The 23,061-nt window shown below is 43.8% G+C and overlaps 2 protein-coding genes across 12 annotated transcripts; both read left to right on the plus strand.

The window, feature by feature from the left end:
- The first annotated feature begins 3,852 nt into the window (after nucleotides 1-3,852).
- Nucleotides 3,853-11,010, plus strand: LOC108065796 (large proline-rich protein BAG6). 11 transcript variants are annotated; one of them, XM_070214445.1, is made up of 11 exons: nucleotides 3,853-4,302; nucleotides 4,383-4,500; nucleotides 4,572-4,783; nucleotides 4,848-5,612; nucleotides 5,679-6,240; nucleotides 6,363-6,461; nucleotides 6,652-7,209; nucleotides 8,120-9,073; nucleotides 9,422-9,558; nucleotides 9,607-9,837; nucleotides 9,899-11,010. In XM_070214445.1, exons 1-11 carry the CDS (start codon nucleotides 4,237-4,239, stop codon nucleotides 10,244-10,246), a joined length of 4,050 nt encoding a protein of 1,349 aa, XP_070070546.1. In that variant the 5' UTR covers nucleotides 3,853-4,236; the 3' UTR covers nucleotides 10,247-11,010. The 11 variants fall into 11 exon arrangements, with proteins under 11 accessions (XP_070070546.1, XP_017009435.2, XP_017009438.2 ...); XM_017153946.3 differs by having other exon boundaries at nucleotides 9,649-9,837; XM_017153949.3 differs by having other exon boundaries at nucleotides 8,531-9,073; nucleotides 9,649-9,837.
- A 956-nt stretch (nucleotides 11,011-11,966) lies between these two features.
- Nucleotides 11,967-22,588, plus strand: ltl (larval translucida). The gene is made up of 4 exons (XM_017153952.3): nucleotides 11,967-13,359; nucleotides 17,811-18,819; nucleotides 18,878-19,076; nucleotides 20,525-22,588. Exons 1-4 carry the CDS (start codon nucleotides 13,067-13,069, stop codon nucleotides 21,508-21,510), a joined length of 2,487 nt encoding a protein of 828 aa, XP_017009441.2. The 5' UTR covers nucleotides 11,967-13,066; the 3' UTR covers nucleotides 21,511-22,588.
- The last annotated feature ends 473 nt before the right edge of the window (nucleotides 22,589-23,061 follow it).

Genomic DNA, 23,061 nt, shown 5'->3' on the forward strand with positions numbered 1-23,061 from the left:
AGGGAGATGGATGGGTGGATGGTTGGATATATAGATGGACCGGATGTCCGGTTGGCAAGTGTTGGGGACATTGTTGCCACGATTGTCGAAGGAGAATGACACACACTCGCACTCACTATCGCAAATAGCATGAACATCTCGGCGCCAAATGTGATTACGATTACGGCGATTGCGGGCCAAGTTGAGAAAGTCACCTTTGTTGGCTCCATATCTTTATTGCGGGGATTAAGGAGTGTGTGCTTGTGTGTCCATTATGGTCCTTATGAAATTCGGCACATAAATTGTATTATTGCATTTATGCTTGATTTTATTTCTCTCCCGCTTTCCACTCCGCTTTTCTGTGCTGATTGTGCTTGAGTGTTGAATTGGCTTTCGCATTATATTTTTTCCTGTTTTTTCGTTTTTGGCCTTAAGTGGATTCGTCTTCGTTTACGTCTGCATTGTCGTCTGACTGAACTTAACGTTTTATTGTAGCGACAGGAATCACATGTGAGTGCTTACATTTCAACGGTTTCCTTTGCCCTTTCAACTCATGCGCCAACGCAATTTGAACTTCAATTAGCTGCATTTGGCCATGGCTAATAAACGCTGCCTTCGTCTTGGCTCCTCGTGCTGATATACAATTACAAATGACGCGTCAGGGCCAGGCCGAAAGTCAATTACCAGAGAGCACGGGAAAAAATCCTATTACTCGTGGCCTATTTTAGATAATTTCGATATAATTCTTACTACTTGCAATTATTTTTATTTTGGTGGATATACAGAAATTTCTAGAATTTTTAACATTATACAATTTAATGCACTTTAAGTGTAAATTTTAATAACATTTATAATAACTTTTTTCATTTCCGAATACTTTTTTCTTTAAAATATTTATGTATTCAAAATGTAAGACCAAATTTAACAGAAAATTTCTATTTTTCGCCGTGTACTTAAGTGCAAAAACAAAGAAAAGTAGCTTGAAAGCCCGCGCCTCGATGGCTAATTGGAATTGAAACATAAATTAAGCGTCCAATTCGAAGGCGAAGACGGCAGAATGCAACTAAAACTTTACGACTTCTTCACTTTGGCCAATTCCGAGCTCAACTTCCGCATTCACATGCCGTTCTGCACTTTTACGTTTTGTCGTAATCCCCGCCAATTACGATACTACTAGCTTTCCACTTTCCCACTTGACCCCCGGCTGTTGCATCCACATTGACAGCTTAGATTAAGTGTTGACTATAAATTGGCACGGTTAGTTGGCGGTTGTATTTATGAGGCCAGTGCAGTTGCCTTTTGGCAGCTCGAAATAATTTAGTGGCAATTACAAGTGACCAACGATAGTTTCACATATGTTCTGTGGGTCATTTGATCACATTTCAGCTTCGATATTAAATCCTGCTTTTATTTTGGTGAAACAAGTTAATGTTAAAGTTAAGTTGAAGTTAAGTTAAAGTTATTATAAAAAATAAGATAAATGTAAATCATTGTTTTGTTGAATTTCGTATCATTATTAGTTTAATAAATTTTTATTAGCAATTTAATTTAATTTATTTTTCTACAGAATATTTAAAGAACTCCAAATAAATATATTATTTATCATACTCCCTGATAAAACGAAGCCACTTGCACACGGGTTAAATTCCAGCATGAATGCTGGGGTTCTGAGGTTCCTTGGTGTTATATTGCCAATCAGCTGCGGAAACCACCCACTTCCACCCCCGAGGTCAGCCCATTTCGCCCCCCTTCGAATGCTCCTCGGCTCTCCGTGCTTTATGGCACAAAGGGGACTTGGCTTCAATTTTCTTTATATTACAGCTTGATTTAATTTGACGTGAGACTTGCTCTTGGGCCCTGTTCTTGACCAGACCGAAATTACACAGAAATGGAATCATGCGATGCGGGGGGAAAGTCGGACTGGAATCTGATTCTGAAGTGAAACGATTGCAGGTTACATTCGGGGAAATTCAAATGTCGCTTAATGAAAATATGAACAATTGGAAAAAGCAAATGTCATTTGCCAGCTGCCAGGAGCAGCGACTTAAGAAGGGTGGCTGATCTGCCCGATTGATATAATTTCATTAAGCAACCTTACCACCCCCCAAACAAAAACATTTTCAATGTAGTGCCACGCCCACTGACCACCGCCCACCCACTGTGACACCGGCGAGGGAAAACTTTTGGTGCAAAAAAGGAATAAAAAGTAACGGAAAGCGCTCGCTTAATAACAAATGGAAAGCGGAAAACGAGAGGGCAGTACTGCTGGACAGAGAAAAAAAGAAGGAAAATGATAATGAAAATGAAAATGCATAAACAGAAATCGTTGACAAGGCGGGTGGGGGGGAATGGGAATGTTCGGGGTGCTTAGATGTAGGACGGCTGCGTGGAAAACTCATTAAAACTTTTTCACAGCCCATTTAAAAGCAATTTGTAAATTGTAAAACTTGCACTTGGCCCGCGCAAAGTCGGTGAAAAATTGTAATAATTATTATTTATATTTTCGGGCCAAGCATAACCCATATTTCAGACGAAATGTAGGATAAGCATCTTAATACACTTAAATGTTTGTAATTAGTAGATTACATTAGATGCATTTGTAAAATGACTTAAATATTAAATATAAAGGTATAAAATAAAAAGAGCCACAACAAAATACATACAAAAATGCTACAAAATTTAAAGTTATTACATTTAAGGTTTTTTAAAAATAATTGAACAGTTAAGGCAACATTTTAATTAAGCCTTTAATGTTTTAGGACAATCATTCCTTGCCAGTTACGAAGCCTTTAAAAAAAATCCCACAAAGTCAATGGTGAGCTCAACAATCTGCCAGTTCCCATTTCCGTCGCATCCCTTCAGCCTGGAAAATAAGGGGTCGTCGCAATCACTTTGAGCCCGTGGAAAGGCTCACAATCGCAGACATTAAATCAAATTTCCGCACAATTCCGGCAACGGGGTATGAGAAAAATTGTGTTAGCTGCGGTTGGCTTTTCTCCGCAGCCTTCTGCTTATTTTACTTCCACTACCGCTGCTGCCATAGCGCCACTTAAATATTCAAAGCGAAAAGTTGCCCTAAACCTTTGCGTCTTGGCTGAATTTCCCCTGTTTTTCGTGTTTTCTTTTCTTTATTATTCAAACGCCGCTTTTCATGTGCAGTGCCGAAAAATTCCCACAGGATGCAGTCAAAGGCAATGGGGGACGAAAGGTTAGGGGTGAGATGGTGGGTGGGTGGATGAATTGTAATACACATGTGCAGTCCTTTAAACGTTTTTATAAGGTTCATCTCGCATTTACCGCCATGACTCGGCTTATGGGGGAAATCTAGGTGAATCCCTAGAGATATTCGTCCTTTTTTGGTTAAATTAAGGCAACGGGAGTTCTCACAGTAGTGCAAATATTAAATGTAAATAAATTATGTAACCATTTAAAAGAACCGCCATTTGTTTAAGAGTTGCCAGCTTAGCAGAAAATTTGCTAGTGGTTTGAGTCTGAGATAAGAGTGCTGGAAAATAGTTTTGTTTTGGCTTCAGGCATTATTTAGCGTGTTTTGCACAATAGAGCTGCCAGCTTATCTGGTTTTTGTCAAAACTGAACCGCTTGAAAACTTGAAATTAAATATTTTCAAAAATAGTTTTTTAATGTTTGTTATGTTCAATATTTTTCTTAGATTTTTAACCAAAAACTATCGATTATATATTAATACTTATTAGTTAACTGTTTAATCTGTAACTTATTTTACCTTTTAACAACAACGAAAGCTGAATATTTAATGAATTTAAAAAATAAGTTTATATTTTTAAGAGACGGAAATAATAGCTTAATAGCTATCTTAGCTATTTATGCGGTGGCATTTGGCTAGTGTTTCGGCGCGAGAGTTGGCAACACTGCCACACTGTCAAATTCCAGTAATTATTCTCCTCTGCCGCTGTTGTTCAATTGCGAAATCCTGCGCCCGCTTTAGCCCACAAGCCCTGCATATATTTGCCCGATCCGCGAGCAGGCGGAGATCCGTGAAAAGCCATACGTTTTGAAAGCTAACCGAGCAGTGCGAAAACGTGTCCGGAAAAGCCAAAGGCCAGGCGGCAGCGAGTGCGAAAGAGAGAGCGAGAGCAGGTGACAGCGACACCGACAAGATTTCCCCGTCCCCCCTCCGCCGCTCAACCCCCGTTTTCGACTGTTTTTTTTGCACGGCACGGGGAAAACCGAAGGAAAAACGAGATTTTCAATTGATTTGCAACGCAGTCCGGCCGGAAAATGCTAATAAACCTTAAGGTGAAGACCTTAGATGCGCGCACCCACGAATTCAGCATCGACAATGAGGTAATGTTTTGAGGTTGTGTGAGTCCAGTGTCCAGAGGCTTCTCTACTTACCAACCACCCCACCCCGCCCATTTTTCCAGCTCACGATCCGCCAGTTCAAGGACCAGATAGCCGAGAAGACCAACATCGCGGCGGAGAACCAGCGCATCATCTACCAGGGACGCGTTTTGGCCGATGAGAAGCAGGTGAAGGAGTACGGTGAGTCATGCCCCCGGGAGCACCCCTTATATATTCTATATCAACCATTACTTATCATAACTTTTACTTAGATGTCGATGGCAAAGTGCTCCATGTGGCCGAGCGTCCGCCCTTCTCGCAACGCGGCGCCAACTCCCGCAACAATGACGAACCCATGCGCCCCTTCCGCAATGTGGCACGTCCTCCGCCGCCCGGAATGCGCACTTCCCCGTATTTCCGCGCTTTGGACGGCATGCTGGTGGGCACCATGGCCATACCAGTGAACAATGGTCCCGTGGCAGGGGTAAATCTCTGGGAATAATCCCTTTTTAAACTCTGTTACTGAAACTTTCCTTAATCCACAACAGACTCGCCCCACCCCGAATCGCTACCCGAACTCCTCGTCCTTCTGCATCAATCGCATCACCGTCGCCCTGCACATGATCGATTGCGCCGACAATATAGCCGCCTATCTGGAGAATCCCGCCGTGGGTCTGAACAATCAGTCGCTGGACATTTTGCAGCGCGGTCGCTGGTCCATGGAGTCCACCGTCGTGGAGGTGGGCGTTTCCTCCACAGATCTGCCGCGCAACAATAACATAATTGACATGGTCCAAGATGCCGTGACCGCAGCTCTTTCGCGCACCGGAGCCCGCAACTATACGGTGGTGCAGCTGCCCACTGTTTATACCAATGAGAATGGGGAGACGAGTCAGCAGAGAACGGGAGAGGCGGGTACCAGCGAAGGGGCAGGAGCCGCAGGAGCTGCCAGTGACGCCAGCGGGGAGACAACCGCCGCGACTGTTATCATTGAGGATGTGATCGAAACCGACGATGAGGCTGCCGACGGAGCCTCAGATCGCTCGGCAACGCCTACTCCGGAGCCCGAGGCGGAGGGAGCAGTTGGTGGCCAGCCGGTGGCAGCTGCCGAGACTCCCAGCTCCTCGAATGGAGCTGCCAACGATGCTGCAGCCGGTGGCGAGGGAGGAAACAACTCGGGACCCAGGCGACGCACTCGTCCGCAGGTCTTGGCCCAAGTTATACAGCACTATCGTGGTGTGCAGACCCGTTTGGCACCCTTTGTGGATCGCTACTATGAGATCCTTCAGAATGATCCGACTTTCGAGGAGAGTGTGAGTCTTTCAACCATGTTTCTTGTTAACTTTTAGATATTAAAAGGTCGCATTACTTATTTTTAGGACACTGCTGGTCGCGAGAATGCCCAGCGCATCTTTGACCGCGTCTCGGAGGCTTTCCACTACCTCTCCCACGCCCAGCATGCCATTTCCGATTTGATGCTGGATTTGTCGCAGCCGGGACCGCGTGTGCTCACCTGTCGACCCATTCTGGTCGAGCAGAGCGGCTACATACGCTCGAATAACATTTTCACGCCCAACTTTTTGGCTCCGCCACCGGGTCTGCTTAACGAGCCTTTCCGCGGTAGAGCTCCCGGTTCTGCTGCCGCTGCTGGCACACAAACACCCACCACGGCAGGAACTCCCAGTGCTGTGGGCCCGCCGCAGGCCAGCAATCTGCAGGCGGCCACCGATGCCAGCCGGAGTGCGGCGGCCATGGCGGAGATAGCCAGTCGGGCGGCTGGAGCGGCTGCTGAGATGGCTGCCGGTGCAGCCAGTGCCGCGGCCGCAGCTGCTCGTGGTTTGGCCAGTGACCACGTCGAGGATCCCGTCGATGAGCCCATGGTGGCGCCGAATGCAGCTATCGGGACGCCACAAGGTCAGCAGCAACCACGTCTCGAAATGGGTAAGTTACGAATTCGATTGAATCTTCTTTATTACCTTGGTCGTTTGGAAGGCAATTATCTTTTCTGTTCAAGTACTGAATCACCCTATATATTGCCCCATTATTTGTTGACGATTTTCTAGATCACGATCACGATCAAGATCAAAACGAAACTCCTGAAAGAGAGATGCGAGCAGCGCCTAGGCTGCGTGTCTATGTGCCAGTGACCCTGCCACCGCCCAGTACGTTTTGGTTGTTTGGTTAAACGCAACTCATCTCAGTCATGGCAGACTAACCATTTCATTCACTGCATTTACGTTTCACTCACTCTGTTAGTTTGTTTTGTTTACTGACCAAAATCTTTAACCAGCTTAATCTCTGCAAGCACTCATCTTGTTATAAATAACTATACTAACTCCCGCCGTTTTGCAGATCCCCAACTGGAGATGGCTCGCAGTATTCTGGCAATGGTCAATGGTCAACGGCCGAACGATGTTCATGTGGAGTTCAATGCGCCCAATGTCATGTCGATTAACTTGCCCGTGCATGTGATGACCGCAGTGCGTCAGGCACCTGCTCCAGGTGCACAGGCCACGGAAACTGCGGCACCTTCGGCTCCCACTGAAGAATCATCACCCGAAAGTGCTCCTGCTGCCGGTGACTCTCCCAATGCCGCCTCCACTTCGAGTGGAACGCGCAGTGCAGACCAGAGGGCCAACACTTTGCCCACAACCTCCACACAAACGCGCTCGACTTCAAGGCCACAGATTCAGATTGGCGGCAACAACAACTGGGGCGGACGCATTGCGCCCACACACACGGCATTCGACCGCTTCCTGCCTTGCAATAGTCATCACATCCGGGAGCCAGAGCCGCTGCCCCATAGCAACAATGCCAGCGGTGCAAGCGCCAACCGCGGCACCGGCACAGCGGCTGTAGGAGGAGCTGCCGCCGTCGTCTCGCCCACAGCCGCCGTAGGAACTCGTCCTGGTGAGTACTGTTTCTTAGCAGGAGCTGCTATCAAACCACTTCATATCCACGACCCTCACCCTGACCCACTTAGCACACCAACCCATTTCATCCGCACACTCACCAACCAGAGATGGAGAACCAGTCGAATCAGGCTTGATCTGGCCTATCTAGCAGTCTCGTAAAACTTAAATTCAATCTAAAAAATATATATTAAATACCAGACTTCTTGAAAATTATAAAATTGCTAGGAATTTCCCGCAATTATTTTTTGTTTTGTGAAATTCCCGTTCAATGAAACACAAACATGAGTTTGCTCTAAAAGACTTGTATGAAATTCCTAGCACTTATTAATATTTTATTTTTATATCCTTGCAGAGGGTTTTATGATTTCAGTCAGAATTTTGCAACGCAGTAAAGCAGACGTTTCCGACCCTACCAAGTATATAATACCTTGTATTTTTGTAAACAATGTTTTTTATATATTTCTGAATTTCGGATAAAATTAAAAAAAAGTCGGACTACTATATCATATAGCTGCCATAGGAACGATCGGAAAATTAATGGGAAAATAGTAGGAATTAAATTATAGCTTCTATGGTTTTTATTGTATTCTCTGCTACTCTAGGATATGATTTTTTTTAAATTAAATTTTACAAAAATCGGGCAACGTTATTATATAGCTGCCATAGGAAGGTCAGAAAAATAATGTCAAAATAATAGCAAATTTAACATTTTTGCGATTTGTAAATTAATAGGAATGATCTGCAAGGGTATTAAAGCTTCGGCTGGCCGAAAATAGCTTATTTTCTTGTTATAGTAACATTGCTCTTAAACAGAGCTCTAGGGAATGCCTAGCCTCCAGCTATTCGACTGGCGACTGGCCTCCATCTCTGACATTAATATCCATTTTATCCATGTCATCATCTAGTCACCACTGGTCGCATCCAGCGCGGCAGTGCCACCGTCCGCCCGATGTGGTCGTCGCGTCGTCAGCGACCCGCCAGCGAGCAACTGAGCAGCCTTCGTCCGGCAGCCTGGGCGCAGGCGCATTCGCAGACCCAGACCCCCCATATCCAAGCCGCCCACGTTGGTGGTGGCAGCACCAATGGGGCCGGAATCGGAGCCGGAGCCGGGAGAGTGCGGCCCACGGGAGGATCGCCCATCAGTCGCGATCGGCTGGCGGCTCGAACGGCCCTCGTTGGTGGTGGCAGCACCAACGCAGGCCTGACCTCCACCCGTCGGGGGCGACTCGCGACCGCCACCGGTCGCCTGTCCAGACAATTTCCCACCCTACTCGCTAATTTTTTGCTTAATAATCTGAGAAATAATGCGCAAACAGCTTCGGCAGGCAGCGCCGTCGCCACCGCCGCCGTGGGAGCTTCATCCACCACGTCGTCAGGAGAGGCTGCCACAGCGGCTTCTACCACCTCGTCTGCGCCACCGCAAGCAGTTCTCTCGACAGCCACACCTTCTCCAGGCGGTGGAGATTCGGGCAACCTGCGTTCGCAGCTGCGCAGCTTCCTCAACGACAGTCTCTTTGTCGGCGTGCCCATCAACGAGCAGACGATTCCGGGAGCCATTGGTCGCGCTTTGGAGTGGTTCGGCGAGAGCCTGGTCTACCTGCCGCAGTACGAGCGCCCGGAGTACAACTCCCGCGACTCGGTGTGCAACATCCTGCGCGTCAGCCTTCGCTTGATCATCGAGCTGTGCAGTGCGGCTCCCGGCGGATCGGATGGCGCCCAGTTCGAGCAGAGCCTGAAGCAGATATGCGACCAGTTCCGCAAGCGGCTCTACAGCGTCCTCTTTCTGTGTCTCGGCAGCGCCAATGCAGAGCTCTACTGGCGCCAGCTAATGCGTCTTCTGTGTGCGCCCATGCGATCCAGTAAGTACGACCTATCCGACGAAATATTCACCTGGGCAAATAATTAAAATAACGAAAGAAAACCCTAAGAAATGGAAATAGAACTAACAATTTTCTACATCCTTTTTATACCCGTTACTCGTAGAGTAAAACGATTTTAAAATGTGTCTGGCGGTCACATCTTTTAAGATTTTAAAAATAAATAAAAACAATTTTATGGGGTTTAAAAATAATATCGAAATGTAGAAGACATTTTTCAAGTCGGACCACTCATTAAAAAGTTATGCTCAATCAAAGTTTTATATCTCAATCTCTATAGCGTTCTCTCTTGTTTTTTACTATTATTGACTGAAATATTTCTAATTTCAGATTTCCAAAATGAAGCCCTGCAGTTCCTGTGCATCTACATAGACCCCACAATCCCCGCACAGACGGACACCGTGGATGCCCAACAGTTTCTGGTCCTTCGCAGCGTTCAGGCAGCCCCTCCCACAGATGCCGCAGAAGTAGGTCTCCTCACTATGATTGCTATCCAGAAACTTATGCATTAATAGGCATTTATTTCGCCACCGCCTCTTGCCTTTAACCCCAAGCAGCAGCAGCCGCAGCAGCAAACTCTGGACACGGATGTGGAGATGGCTGAAGTGGCCACCAGCAGCAGCAGCAGCAGCACACCCGCAGAAGCCCAACTGCCCGCCGTGCTGGTGGGCTCGGAGCCCTGGCACATGAGTTTCCCCAATGACTGGTTGCCTGTGATAACGCGCGACCTGCAGACCCAGACTGAGGTAGGTCCTTCCATGATTCATTCCTTAACTTAACACTAATATAATTGTTTGAATCCTACAGCAGAATGGCCGCCCCCAGCCGCCCTTCTCCGATGCCTACATCTCGGGCATGTCCGCCAAGAGGCGTAAGATTATTCAGTCAGAGAAACCGACGGCCAGCGTGGAGTGCCTCATCGCCAACGGAGTGCAGAGGGCCATCCAGAGCGCCGGCTTGGGGGGAACCAGTGGTAGTGCTTCAAGTTCCTCGATCAGTGTGGATGCCGTAATCGGATCCATTGCTCACGATTCCGCCATCCAGGCCTCCTACACGGATGCGGTGCGGAATAGTGTAAAGGAGCGCATCAAGCAGGATGCGGATTTCAAGTCCAGCAAGTATCCGCAGATCGCCAAGTTCGCCGAGCAAAAGTAGGAGGCCGATGGAAGCCACCTTGTGCTTGTTGTACATTTTACTTTAAAGAATTGTATTTAATTTAGTTAAAGGCTAAGTTCTGTTTAAATCGAGAAGACGACGAAGATTGCGACAACACCAACACACGGAGAGGACCTTTAGCAAATGCTTCAACCTATATAGAATAATAATATGCAACTGATATGTATCCACACACCACACACTAAGGGACACAACACAGAGCCCGAGCAAAAGCGCTTTTTCGGCTGCGACAACGGAGCAAAATAAACACACTTATTAACTGAAACAATGGCGATTGGAAATGGATTGAATGGAGGGACCACACAGCGAGTGGAATGCTTTCAATTGTCCCAAATGGCGGTGGCGTCCCCTCGTCGCGTGACGTGGTGGAGGAAAAGCAGATCCGAGCCGTGACGACAGCCGAATTCCAAATTCCAGCCAAATATTTTGGCCGGCGCCAATTCCCCATTGACGTGGGCCGATGGCACATGATTGCTGGATGACCGATGACGAATGTGCAGATCATCTCAAGTGGATAACCCTTCAGCAGAAGCACTACAGGAGGCATATCCAAAACATCTTACATCTAGCATCCCAATTCAATTTTACCGTCATCGAAATTCCAAGCCTACGCTACTCTTGTTATTGTTGTCGTCCGCAATCGAAACACGAAAATGTGTCACATGAAAATGTTGAAAATATTTATGTGCAAAAAAAAGAAATACCTAGAATTGGCAAAACATGAATAAAAATAATAATTCATACTGCCGCTTTTCATTAATATTTATTCGAAATGATAGGATGCTAAAAATAACTTGGCTACGTAATCGAAGTATATTTTTATACCTCCAGTTATGGATTACAGTGCGGTTCAAAAATGTAGTTTCGAAAGATCAATCATTAATCCGAACTATTTTTAATAAAGTTTAATTGGGGAATTAATAATAATTTGAGTACCTTTCTTTTTATTTAATATTGTTTCGTCGCTTTTTGGTTAAAATATTGAAACTTTATAAAAAAATAACGTATCTAAAAGTACACATCTTAAATCTACCCTGAAAAAGATTCAAACCAAACTATTTTTGAAGGCTATAAGCATCCTACTGTTTTAGTTCCAAAGTAAGTTACTTTAAGTAACCCAATCGGTAATCCTTATTTCTCGAATGGTTTCACTTGAAAATGTCTTTACATTTTTTTTAAATATTTTAGAAATTTCTATATTTTTTAAAATATGATTAACAAAATTCCTTCCCCCTTACATTTATAGACCGTACTGTATGTAATAAAGTTAATCTTTCCGACGGCCCTAAACATAACATAATCGTGCCAAGGTTTCTCGGGAGCTGGCAGTCTGCATGGAAAATGGAGACGGATGCGGTGGATGGGCAACAGAAGCCACTCGGCTGCCGCCCCCCGATGATCCCGATGATTAATTGCATCCAGAACTGCAGACGAGATGAGCAGACATCGTTGGCACGCGCAATCCGGGGAATTTGCGGAATTTGTGGCGAGCGCATTTAAGGCGCCCAGTGCTTAATTATGCATGCGGGCCCAGAACTTGGAGATAAATTAAGGCAGCGGACTTTGATGCATGGCTCCTGCTCCCGGCTGCCTGTCGCTCCCTGTCCTGAAACTCTGAATCGCTGTGGCGCCAATGGAAAATTTTCATTTGGCCCAATCTCAATTGGGCTGCGGAGATCCTTAAACAAGCCGGTTCCATTCAAACGCTGCCAACGATCCGAAAAGTCATAATTAAAAACATTTCTCGGCGAGGCGAGTGCCAGATGTCTATGTAAAGGACAATTTATCGGGAGTGCGGCGCACACATATGTAAGTACCAACATGTGTCCATGGCAGTATAATGATGCCCCATACATAGAACTAGGTTCCGAAGAACTTGAAGGGGGCACATCGAGCTATCGAGATTGAGTTGCAGATACAGATGGAGATGGAGATTGAGATTGATGCCTGGCGCCGAAAGAACAGGAACACATGTAATTGAGTGTTGCGGACAATTATAGCCAGATCTCCAGTAGCCAATTGGTCAAAAGACTCTCGTAAAAAGAGAGCAATGAGATCGGTAGAGAGTAAGCCAGCAGCAGCAGCAGCAGCAGAAGCTGAAGCAGCGACGCCGGCAGCAACAGCAACAGCAGCAGAAAGCAACATACACGAATCCTCCGCTAGCAGTCTCATCCATCTTGTTCTGGAGTAAAGACGTTCAATATACTCGTATAGAGAGACTCTCGCGGTGTATGAAATCGACAATTAAACAACAAACACAAATTTTTTAGAAGATTAATTCCGTAGAACGGCGATCTACATATATACAAACGGGTCAAGAGGTCTAGCCAGATTGGGAGGGGAGGAGAGAATCTCCAGATCGCTATCCCATCGATACGATCGACCCAACCAACCAACCGATCTTCGAGTAGTTGTTGTTGTGCGCGTGTGTTTGAAAAAAAAAACCGAAAACCGAATATCGAAAACCGAAAAACTAGAGACTGAAATCCGATGCCAGCGGTTTATAGTATCTACAAAATCCTGCTGGAAAACCGAGCTGCAATGGAAACCCCCGCACGCACGCATATGTGCGCCTAGTGGGTTATTCCGAATTCCGAGTTTTCCGTGTTTTTCGGAGCTGCCTGCTCTAAACAGTTGGTAATCCGCCGCCCAAGCGAATGCAACGTGTCCCTAGAAACCCGTGATTTGTGAACTGTGAACCGAACAGATTATTGATAAAACAAAGTGTCCATTTAGCTCCCGCCAAAGAATTGTGAAATTCCAATTATTGAGTGACCGATCGATCGATCAATCGGCAAAATGACCTCCCTCGTCTACACCGTCTTCCACCTGGCGACGCTCCAATGTTCCGTGCGACCGGAGATCTCGCCCTGCACCTGCGAAACGGGCAAGGCCTGGAACCATGTGGAGCTCTCCTGCGAGAAACTGGAATCCTTCAATGCCGTCGTCGACAGCCTGGCCAATAAGCTCGGAACGGAGACCATGATAGACCTCAAGATCACCTACTCTCACCTCGACGACCTGGAAATGCGATCGTTTACGGATATGAACTTCAATTTGTACAAGCTACGGATGCAGTGGAACGGCCTAAAGTGAGTTGACTCATGGTTTCCGTTATATTTTCTTGAGAGAAGGAGCAAACTCGCTCAATAAGGGGTTTTATTATCTGAATTCAATTACTGAGTCACTATTTTACAAAAATTAGTTCAACATGGGCTTATTTGTATTTTATAGATTACAAATGTTATGAATAAATCACTTTGTTGGTAGGTTTTCCTAAAATCTGGTTGTTTTTTGAGTCTCCCAAGTATAATATAATCTATGGCTAATATTTTTTATTTTTTGATACACTTATTTGGTTTCTAGGGTATTTACATTTTTTGTAAGATTTGCCAATAAAAAAGGAAGAAAATAGTTATCAAGCTAAGATTTTACCACTACATATTCGATGTGTTTTAAAATTTCTTGTTAGCCTGTAGCGATTTCTGCAGACTGAGGTGGGTAAATTATTTATTGAGGAAATTTCCCTGCCATAGATTCAATCAAAATATCTTTGCAGGGGAGTTCAAGGTTAGTAGCCGAGTTCCGCAGAAAGGCAGAATTTTCCGCTCGGCCGGCTATCAATTTAGGTTCCTTAAACCCAATAAAAAACCAAGCGAAAAATAATAATGCAAAATGTACACAAATTTCAATACGCTTATGTAAATTCACGAAAAAAAACGGGCTTCTCAGATCGGATCCCCAGGTCTTGTTTACAGCCATATATGTAGATACTAAAACAATAACAATGTCGTTTGTTTACGTCAAAGAGCCCAGTGCCGCCTCATTATCTATGGCTCAATTGGGCAAATTGCGAAGGAGATGCAATGGAATGGATGTGGAGCTGCTGCCGCTGCAGTCGCATCTTAATTGCCGCCCAGATGATTTAATTTTTCAATTAGAAAGTAGCATTGAATTGCTGCAAATTGCCAACGGACTCGGGATTCGATATACTCTTACGCTACTAATTTAATCACAAGTCTCTGCCGAAGCTAAGTTATTGTTTTTGTTGTTATTGAATTGATAATCTTATCAGCAGTGTGCATGTATTGACGGGGAGGATCCTATATACATCACCTTATAAGCTGACTGTATACAACGTATACTTGATGCGTACACAAAATTGATAATTGCAGTTTGTTGAAGGCATCTTTTCAACGGCGCCTGCACGTTTTCTCACTCGGACTCTGAATGAATTTCAATTGTCGCATTGTCTTCTATATATTGGCAATTATAAATAAGAAAAATATAAATAAATGCCGCCGATCTAGCGATCTCTCCCCGGTGTAGAAATAACATTCGAGCCTATTTCATAAGCGCCTGCCGCGGGTTCATTGATATTTGAATCTGTTGTCTTATAGCAAGAGAGTCTCGAATCAAAGCCCGAATGAGTCAGGATTCTTTGTGCCCAAAGAAATTCATTCAGAGAAAGGAATTTGAAAAACAGAAAAGTCATTGTTGAATACAAAATTTGAGTATAGACCTTTTTTTAAAGGCATGATCAGAATTTAAAAAAATTTTGTTATAGATATTATAATACCATATGTTATTGTTAGTACTAGATTGGTTCTTGTTTATAACAAGCTCGGCATTTTTTATATACTTATCTTTATTGTTTCCTAGAATTTATTGGGAATTTATTAGGTTGACTTTTATTGAAAACACGCTCTTGTGAATATATTTGCTAGCCATTTATCAAAAAAAATTCTAAAGAAAACATGAACTTTTATAGTTTTATAACATTAGTTGAATTCCTAGAAAGTGCCGTGTGATTTCTGGGAAATTTATTTTTCAAATTGCTTTTCTGAAGATTTAACTATTCGATTTATCATCTTTCGAATGCAATTTGTGTGTTTGTGTGCAAGACGAAATGATTTAATTACCCGACTTGATCGAATCAGTGTTGTGCACCATCTCCCCGACCGCCGATCTCCCCCAGAACCGCGAATCGAGAATCGAGAATCCAGCGGAGAGCGCGTGCCTCTGATGCCACTGCCTCCGATTCTGGCTGCTCGGGGAACGCTTTTTACATTGATGTCAATTTATAACAATTGACCTATTGCCTTAATATCGCGCTTTGACCAAATCATGCCAACCCAGCCAGGAAAAGTACCGCTACCACACATGTGAATTTATTTGCACTGAGAGAAATTTTAAAATTAAAATACATATTTTAATAAGAAACTATTAAATTAGATTAGGAAGTAATAAACATTAGATTACTTTGTGGCGCCATCACGGTGCTATCACTTTCTAGAACGCTGACTTGGAATTTCCGAAAAGTGAATGATTTTGTTGAATCACAGAACTCTCTTCCGGCAAAATTTTGGGGGTTTCGGTGTCATTCCCGCGAAATCTTCCTCCGATCTTAGTTGGAAATCAGAAATATTTCCGGTTTTTATTCCAATAAAACAGAAAGGAAATTTAATATCAAACAAATGTTTTTTCTACGAAAATATTGTATGCTTTAAAAGAACGAAATTTCAATCTAGTCCAAGAAAATTTTTTAAATCTCCTCACATTTCTGATAAGAATTGTGTTGATTTTTTTTTGAATAAGCGTTCAATGTCTTTTATGAGTGGCGCCAAAATAACAATAAACTCAAGTTTATGATCTCTTTTAACGCCGCTCTAAATCTAGTAATCAAGTGTGGGCAACACCGATGAATGGACGGACATAAGGACTTCTGGGGGATCGGATCTTCAAGAATAGAGTACTGTATGTAGAGTACTGGCCTTTTCGATAGATTTATGGCTTTGGTCTTGTGCTTCGCCCGGGCGATAAGAAGGTCTCATGCTCGGGGTTTACTATATGTCCATTATATGTTCAATAACTCGCAGATTTGTTTGAGGCTATTATTGCATTACTCTTGTTATTACCAGCATTATCAGACTGCAGTCACAGCCCTGAGAAGTGTGTGAAAAAAGTGTTGACGGCTTCACTCGTTGGCTGGCTGGTCATTAATTATGATAACTACGCGTACATAATTTATTGGGTGGAATATTACTAGCCGCTCTGTCTGCTCCCAAAGGGGAGATAGTGTTGCCGATGGAAACGGATTATTCAATATTCCGTCAACATAGTAAACAAAAACAGAGAATTCAATAGCCGAATGCTTGTTTTTGTTTTCGATTTTTGGGGTAAATATGGTAAATATATGGCATACGACTCTCCGTTCTCTCCGTGTTCCGTGGTCTTTGGTCCGGGGTCAGTCAAGAGCGAAGCAGGCAGTCCAATTGAATTTCATTATTACGCTCAATCAATGATCAAGGGGCCAGTTTAGGTCGTGTGACAATTATACCGCTGACGTTAAGGAATTGTGGATACATCGCGCATACCGATCCATCTATCTCGATATCTATGTGCTCAAGTTCAACGGGCTCATTATGGATACAGTATCTAAAGAGGAGTAGCTACCAGCTTCACTCATTACATAATCAAGGCCTGACAAGCCCAGCTCGCAGATAAAGTAGCACTCCTCCCCGGAGCCGGCAATCAATCAAGATCGTCTGGCTAAAAATAGAGCCTGCCAATCAATCTGCTGCACTGGCCACTGTCCATCCATCCCACATCCCATCCACATGCCAATAACGGGCGCCAAGGATGCACTTGGCACGCCATCCAGCCCAGTTCCCATCATGAATCTGCTGTTCTCGGGGGCCGTTTGGCGCCTCGACGGCGACAACTTAATAGCCACCTGCAGACGTCGATAAAGATACTGCTGCCTGATCAGGTGCAACGGAGTGGGGGTTTCGGGGGCTTCGTACCCCTGATAAGGCTGCGTCATCAGGTCCAAAGATAGGCCAGGGATGCGAAACTTGATATGGGCCCATTCAAAACTAATTACAGATTGGCTTGAATCGCTGTCATGGCGTGAATCACATTTAAGGGGCATTGCTCTCTCCCTCGCTCTATTGTGGAAACCATTCATAAAATCAAACGTTCATTCAAAGTTGGAGTTACGCCGGGAGAAATCTTATCATGTTCTTTGGGAATTTCTATATACAATATTAAGATTTAATTCCCACATTTTTTAGATTAAATGGTTTTGTTTATATTCTAATGAATATACGCAAGAGCTGAATATATGTCATCAGCGAAAAAGATAACATTATAAATAATTAATGTTTCCGGAGTAATAAAATAAAATACTTTAGTGGAACATAAAAGAGCTGTTTAACTGTACTCAAACGTAAAATCCTTTTAAGGTTTATGAACTCTTTAGTTTATATTTATTGGAAATATAAACCGAAGATTACCCCTTTTTAGATATTCCGATATTAATGTGTAGTACACATTGTGTACATCAAATATGTCTATAATATTAAAAATATTTAACACTCGATCCTTACTAAAATCGGACTAATCTTTAGCTAATTTATAAACTCCTTTAATAAGAAACTCTTCTTTTCCGATAGCCATATATCTGCATATCTCCGATCCGGATCTCTCCTTCTAATAACACGAAATTGTAATGGATTTGTTTTGTTGTCGCTATTTATAGATCGCTGCCCGAGGTGCCGTTCCGCGGGTTATCGAATGTCACCTACCTAAGCATCGGCGACAACGAACTCGACGAGATCCCGAAGCACGCTTTGAGCCACATGCCGAGCCTGAGGACCCTGGACATCGGGCGGTGCAACATACGGGCGGTGCAGCAGGAGGACTTCCGGGGCATCCAGCGGGTGACGAATCTGATCCTGGTGAGCAACATCCTGCAGCGCCTGGACAAGGGATCCTTCCCGAAGAGCCTGCTCATCCTGCATCTGGGTAGAAATCAGTTGGAGTCGCTGAATGGATCGCTTCACGATCTGGACAACCTGGAGTCGCTGTTCATCAATGCGAATAATATCACTTCGCTGGACGGGGAGTTGCCCGATAACAGTCAGTTGCGTCTGCTGATGGCCCACAATAATCGGTTGGAGCGACTGCCCGCCAACATGGCCGGAATGCACAGCCTGGAGACGGTGCACATCCACTGCAACCAACTGCGATCCTTCGATCGCGTCCTCCGCAACGCCGTCAACCTGTCCGAGGTCATGGCCGAGAACAATGAGCTGGAGTACCTGGCCAAGGATGAGTTCGCCTCCTGCTCCAAGGTGGAGACCCTGCAGATGGGCTGTAACCACATCAAGTCGCTCAATTCCTCGCTGCTGCCCATTCTCAAGCTGAAGGTGGCCAACTTCTCGTTCAACGACATCGAGGAGTTCTCGATGGCCGAACTGCATGGTCTGCGTTCGCTGAAGACCCTCCAGCTGTCCAACAATCGCATCCAACGCCTGCTGCCCGATCCCCGGGGAGTTCAGGATCTGATCCTCATCAATCTGGACCTGGATAACAACAGAATCGATTCCCTGAACGGGGCTCTGGCCGGTCTGGCGAATCTCCGGATACTCAATCTGGCCGGGAACCGATTGGAGCACCTGCAGGTGGGCGATTTCGACGGCATGATCCGCTTGGACATCCTCGACCTCACCGGAAATCAGCTGGCGGAGCTGAAGCCTCTGGAAATGGTGAGTACTTACATTGGATTAACCATTTAACTTACTAAAGGGCTTTACTTTTCAATAGACCTTATTACCCAGCCTGAAGATCCTCAAGGTGGCGTATAATAATATCACCAAACTTGAGCAGGACTTCAAGGGGCTGCCCGTGCTGTGCCAGGCCAACTTGACCAACAACCAGATCTCGACCATCTCAAGCGAACTCGTCACCAACACGCGCTGCAAGAATCACAATGTTCCCGGCAAACTGGAGATACATCTAGATGGTAAGGCATTATTTACATTACATATGGGTATTCTTGTAACTAGTGATAAAAATTAATAGTTTCGAATTTTTAAATTTTTTCTTTCAAAAAATAATTTTTTTTTTTGCTAAACTGTAAATAAGTAAATGTATATATTAATCACCTATAATGCCAATTTTCTTATCGAAGTCATTTATTGCATTCTAGTTTAATATCTTATAATGATCTTAATTATGATTTATAATATGAATACGATATTCTGAAGTTAAAAAAGTATTATTTTTATCGAAACTTCGGTAATGTGGTGCACCCAGAGAAATGTGGGACTATTTTTTAGGTAACGTATGACCTAAAAAATTTAAATAGACTAAAATGTCAGATTTAGGTAATGGGTTACCTAAAAATATTAGCATGTGGACTATCTTCCTACTTTTTAGGTAAAGCTAAAAAGATTTTTAAGGCCATCGTAACCTTAAAATTGGTCCATAAGACCTAAAATTTAGGAATAATTTGAAGTCGATTTTTACTCACAATTTAATACAAATATTGGTCCCTAATATTAATAAGCAAATTATTCATTTTTTATAAGTTTAATATAAAACAAATTTATTCGACTTTTCTTAAAGCTAGTGATGGAAAAGATTCAATATAAAAAATCAATACCTATGTGGACTATTTTCCTACTTTTAAGGTAATAGTGCCCTATTCTAAAAATAGAATTAGCCTGTGCCCTTAGAAGCAGGCTTTGGTTTTGCCGCAGGGCTTTTAAGTAGGTCCGTAGACCAGAGGCTAGCCTATTGGACTCTCGCGCAGAAGACCCGGGATCGATTCCCACCAAGGACCAAATAAAATGATTATTTTTTCAGAAAGATAAAATATTTACTTATCCGAATAAAACAATATAAGCAATTAAAATAAGCAAATATGTTACTATCAATGGTAAAAATGTTAGCTTACTTAAAAATACCTAATATTTAGGTAATTCTGACCTAAAAATCTAGTTCACTAGCCATTTTTTGAGGTAACCATTACCAGAAATAAATTCAAGACTGCGTACAAAATATAGTCCACATGGACAACATTTTAGGTAATGCATGGCCTTGGCGCGTTTTTCTGGCCATGTTTCCTAAAATTTTAGGTAATTAGGCCCCTTTTTAGTCTATTTTGTTTTCTGGGTGTGTATACAAAAAAATCATGTTCCCGTAAAATCGATATGGCAATGTAAATTTCAAGTCATGCAAAACCCATTTCGTTTTTACATGAAATACTCTTTTCGACCAGGTCAAATTTACCTGGTCGCATATCAAATCGATCTACGTTTTATACTTTTCTACGCTCCTAATAAAATTTATAATACCCCTAAAGTTAAAATTTATCTACTATTATAATAAAATTCAAATTGGCAACATTTCATATCATTAAGACATCGGTAACAAAATATTCTCTAACCTCATCCCATCTTTTTCCAGACAATCCCATAATGTGTGATGTGCGCCTGAACGAATTGTGTCGCCTGATGGCGGTCCAGGAGGCCCGAATCCGCGGACGCTCCCAGTGCTTCGAGAACGACCAGGAGGTGTGCACGGTACTCCCAATGCTGTACAAGGTGGACCTGCCCATTATGGTGACCAATCTGAAGTTGGGTGGTCGCGAGGACGCCAAACCGGTGATGCAGATGCTGGTGCCCTCGCTGATCAAGGCGAATGACGAGCTGCTGCCGCCAATCATTGCCACGCTGGGCAATCCAGTGCTCATTGGCACCACGCTGGTCAGTCCGGTGCTGTCGCCGCTGCCACCACCACTCTTGCTGAGCACCACCACCACCCAGGCACCACCGCTGCCACCTCCCGTGGAGCCGGAAGTGGAGAAGAACGAGTCCACGACAGCGTTTCCGGTGACCACCAGCAGCACAGAGGAAACCACGACCACTACGACCACCACAGAGACGAGCAGCAGTCAGGTGGCTGCCACCGAGGTGATAACCACCACTGCACCCACCACCACGACCACCAGCACCACGACGCCGAAGCCCAATGAGACGCTGCCCGTGATTGTGGAGCTCCAGGAGCCCAATCCGCCGGCCACTCCGCTCAACCAGACGGAGGATGGCGTGGCTCAGGATGAGTCGGCTGCCCTGGTTCCGCCAGAGGTTCAGGATCCCTCCCTGCAGCAGGAGCTGGAAAGGGAGAGGGAGCGGGAAAGGGAGAGGGAGCTGGAAAGGGAGCGTGATCTGGACCACGAGGCGGTGGCCAAGACCGAGTACGAGACGGTCGAGTATATACCCAATCTGGTGCAGCCGCCGGTGGTGGGCAGTGATGCACTCACTCACTCGCCGCCCAGCAAGGCGAACGCCTTGGAGGAGGACTCCGAGTCCGTGCACTCCAACTCCGTGCACGCCGAGTATCCGCACGCGGCGCAGAGCCTGCAGATACCGGAGGAACCGCCGGAGGAGTGAGTCCCCTAGGCTCCTCGGGGGGAGGGGATTCCCCCAAAGCAAACATATTATTTTACTGTAAATCGCTGACGGTGGACGGAGGAGGCGGAATCGATGGAGACCGGAAGGAGCGGAGGGAGCGAGCTTCGTATGATTTGTATGCCTTAAGTTAACTTAGTTATTATGTTTTATTTAAGCCATCGCTAAATCGAAAAGTTTGTTGCACCGGACGCTTTTTTGTTGAGTTTTTTCCAGGGACCGTAAATAATCGTTATTTGAGATTTTTATTTTAAAGGGCCTACTGGGATTTGTACAAGTTTAAATCAACAATTTAACTGGTTTTTTAATTTAATTTGTTAATTTGCATGCATATACTTTGTGGACAAGAGTAAAAAGAACGTTTTTTTTACGTTTAAAACAAAATATCACAGTAGTAGTTTTAAAATAAAAATCTCAAATAACGAGTACTTACGGTCCCTAGTTTTTTCGTCGATTTTACGCGAATTTCGATCGGATTTCGGGGGCTCAAGCGACCCAGGAAAATCAGGACAAACGTACGAGGACAGTCTTATGATTTAAGCTTATTTGTTGGGGGCTCAATTTCGCATATGTGTGTGTTTTGGTCGCTTTACGGTTTTTAATTTCAGAGAATTATATTCGAAATGGAAACCAGTTTATATACGATAATTTATGTGAATCAAAGTAAGAGCCCTGAAATTGAAAACCGAAAATCAACCGATGGAGACGGAAAGGTGGCGATATCGAATATGCAACTGCAAATACACATAATCTATATTTAATAACTGTATACACGTACGAGCGTTGAACATCTACAAGTAGGTACTTAGAGTTAAACGACAGCAACAACAAAACGCAGCTAATGTTAATAACGAAAAGCACTCACTCACATGAAAACACCCAAAAACCACCCACACCAGCACATCCGTATCCGTACACATGAATAAACGAATACAAAAGAAAAAAAACGAGAAAAAAATATTGTTATCCGTTCGTTAACAAAATGAGAAAATAGATTTTAGAGTGTAATTATATAAAAATCAAAATGGTATTCTAAATAAAATCGTAAATAAAAATTGAATTTATATTTGTTTTATTTTATTGTCACGTTTCGGGATTTCTTTGGCTTTCAAAAAGGGCTCATTCTACGTGAAACTATAGAGGATCGACAAATAACAAGCCTTATTTTTTATTTTTTTTTATCTCTTAATATAGCTTTGTTTTGGAAATTTATGCAGCACTTAAAAATCGTTTGAGTTATTTTTTTAATTGGTATGCAACTTTGTGGTCTAGCTTAATATCTTTTAAAAATTATTTTTAAATAATATTTAAATTTAAAATTAACCATTTTTTAAGTTACATTTAAAATTTAAAAATTCTGTACGGCGGAATAAATGTTACAACTTTATCAAATCTTCACAAAGTGGGTAAAAAAATGCTTGTAGTTAAAATGTTTACTAGTAAAGGAAATTAAATTATAAACTCAACTTCTAAAAATGACCTCGAGCCCGCTAACGTACTCAATAGTAAACATAGGTCGATTAAATCACTAAT

The sequence above is a fragment of the Drosophila takahashii genome, chromosome 3L (assembly GCF_030179915.1).
Source record: "Drosophila takahashii strain IR98-3 E-12201 chromosome 3L, DtakHiC1v2, whole genome shotgun sequence".
NCBI lineage: Eukaryota > Metazoa > Arthropoda > Insecta > Diptera > Drosophilidae > Drosophila > Drosophila takahashii.

Coding starts and splice junctions, on each gene's coding strand:
- LOC108065796 (XM_070214445.1), top strand. CDS start 4,237: ATGCTAATAAACCTTAAGGTGAAGACCTTAGATGCGCGCACCCACGAA. Junction 4,501..4,571: donor GAAGCAGGTGAAGGAGTACG/GTGAGTCATGCC, acceptor ACTTTTACTTAG/ATGTCGATGGCAAAGTGCTC. Junction 9,074..9,421: donor GTGTGCGCCCATGCGATCCA/GTAAGTACGACC, acceptor TTCTAATTTCAG/ATTTCCAAAATGAAGCCCTG.
- ltl (XM_017153952.3), top strand. CDS start 13,067: ATGACCTCCCTCGTCTACACCGTCTTCCACCTGGCGACGCTCCAATGT. Junction 13,360..17,810: donor ATGCAGTGGAACGGCCTAAA/GTGAGTTGACTC, acceptor CGCTATTTATAG/ATCGCTGCCCGAGGTGCCGT. Junction 19,077..20,524: donor ACTGGAGATACATCTAGATG/GTAAGGCATTAT, acceptor ATCTTTTTCCAG/ACAATCCCATAATGTGTGAT.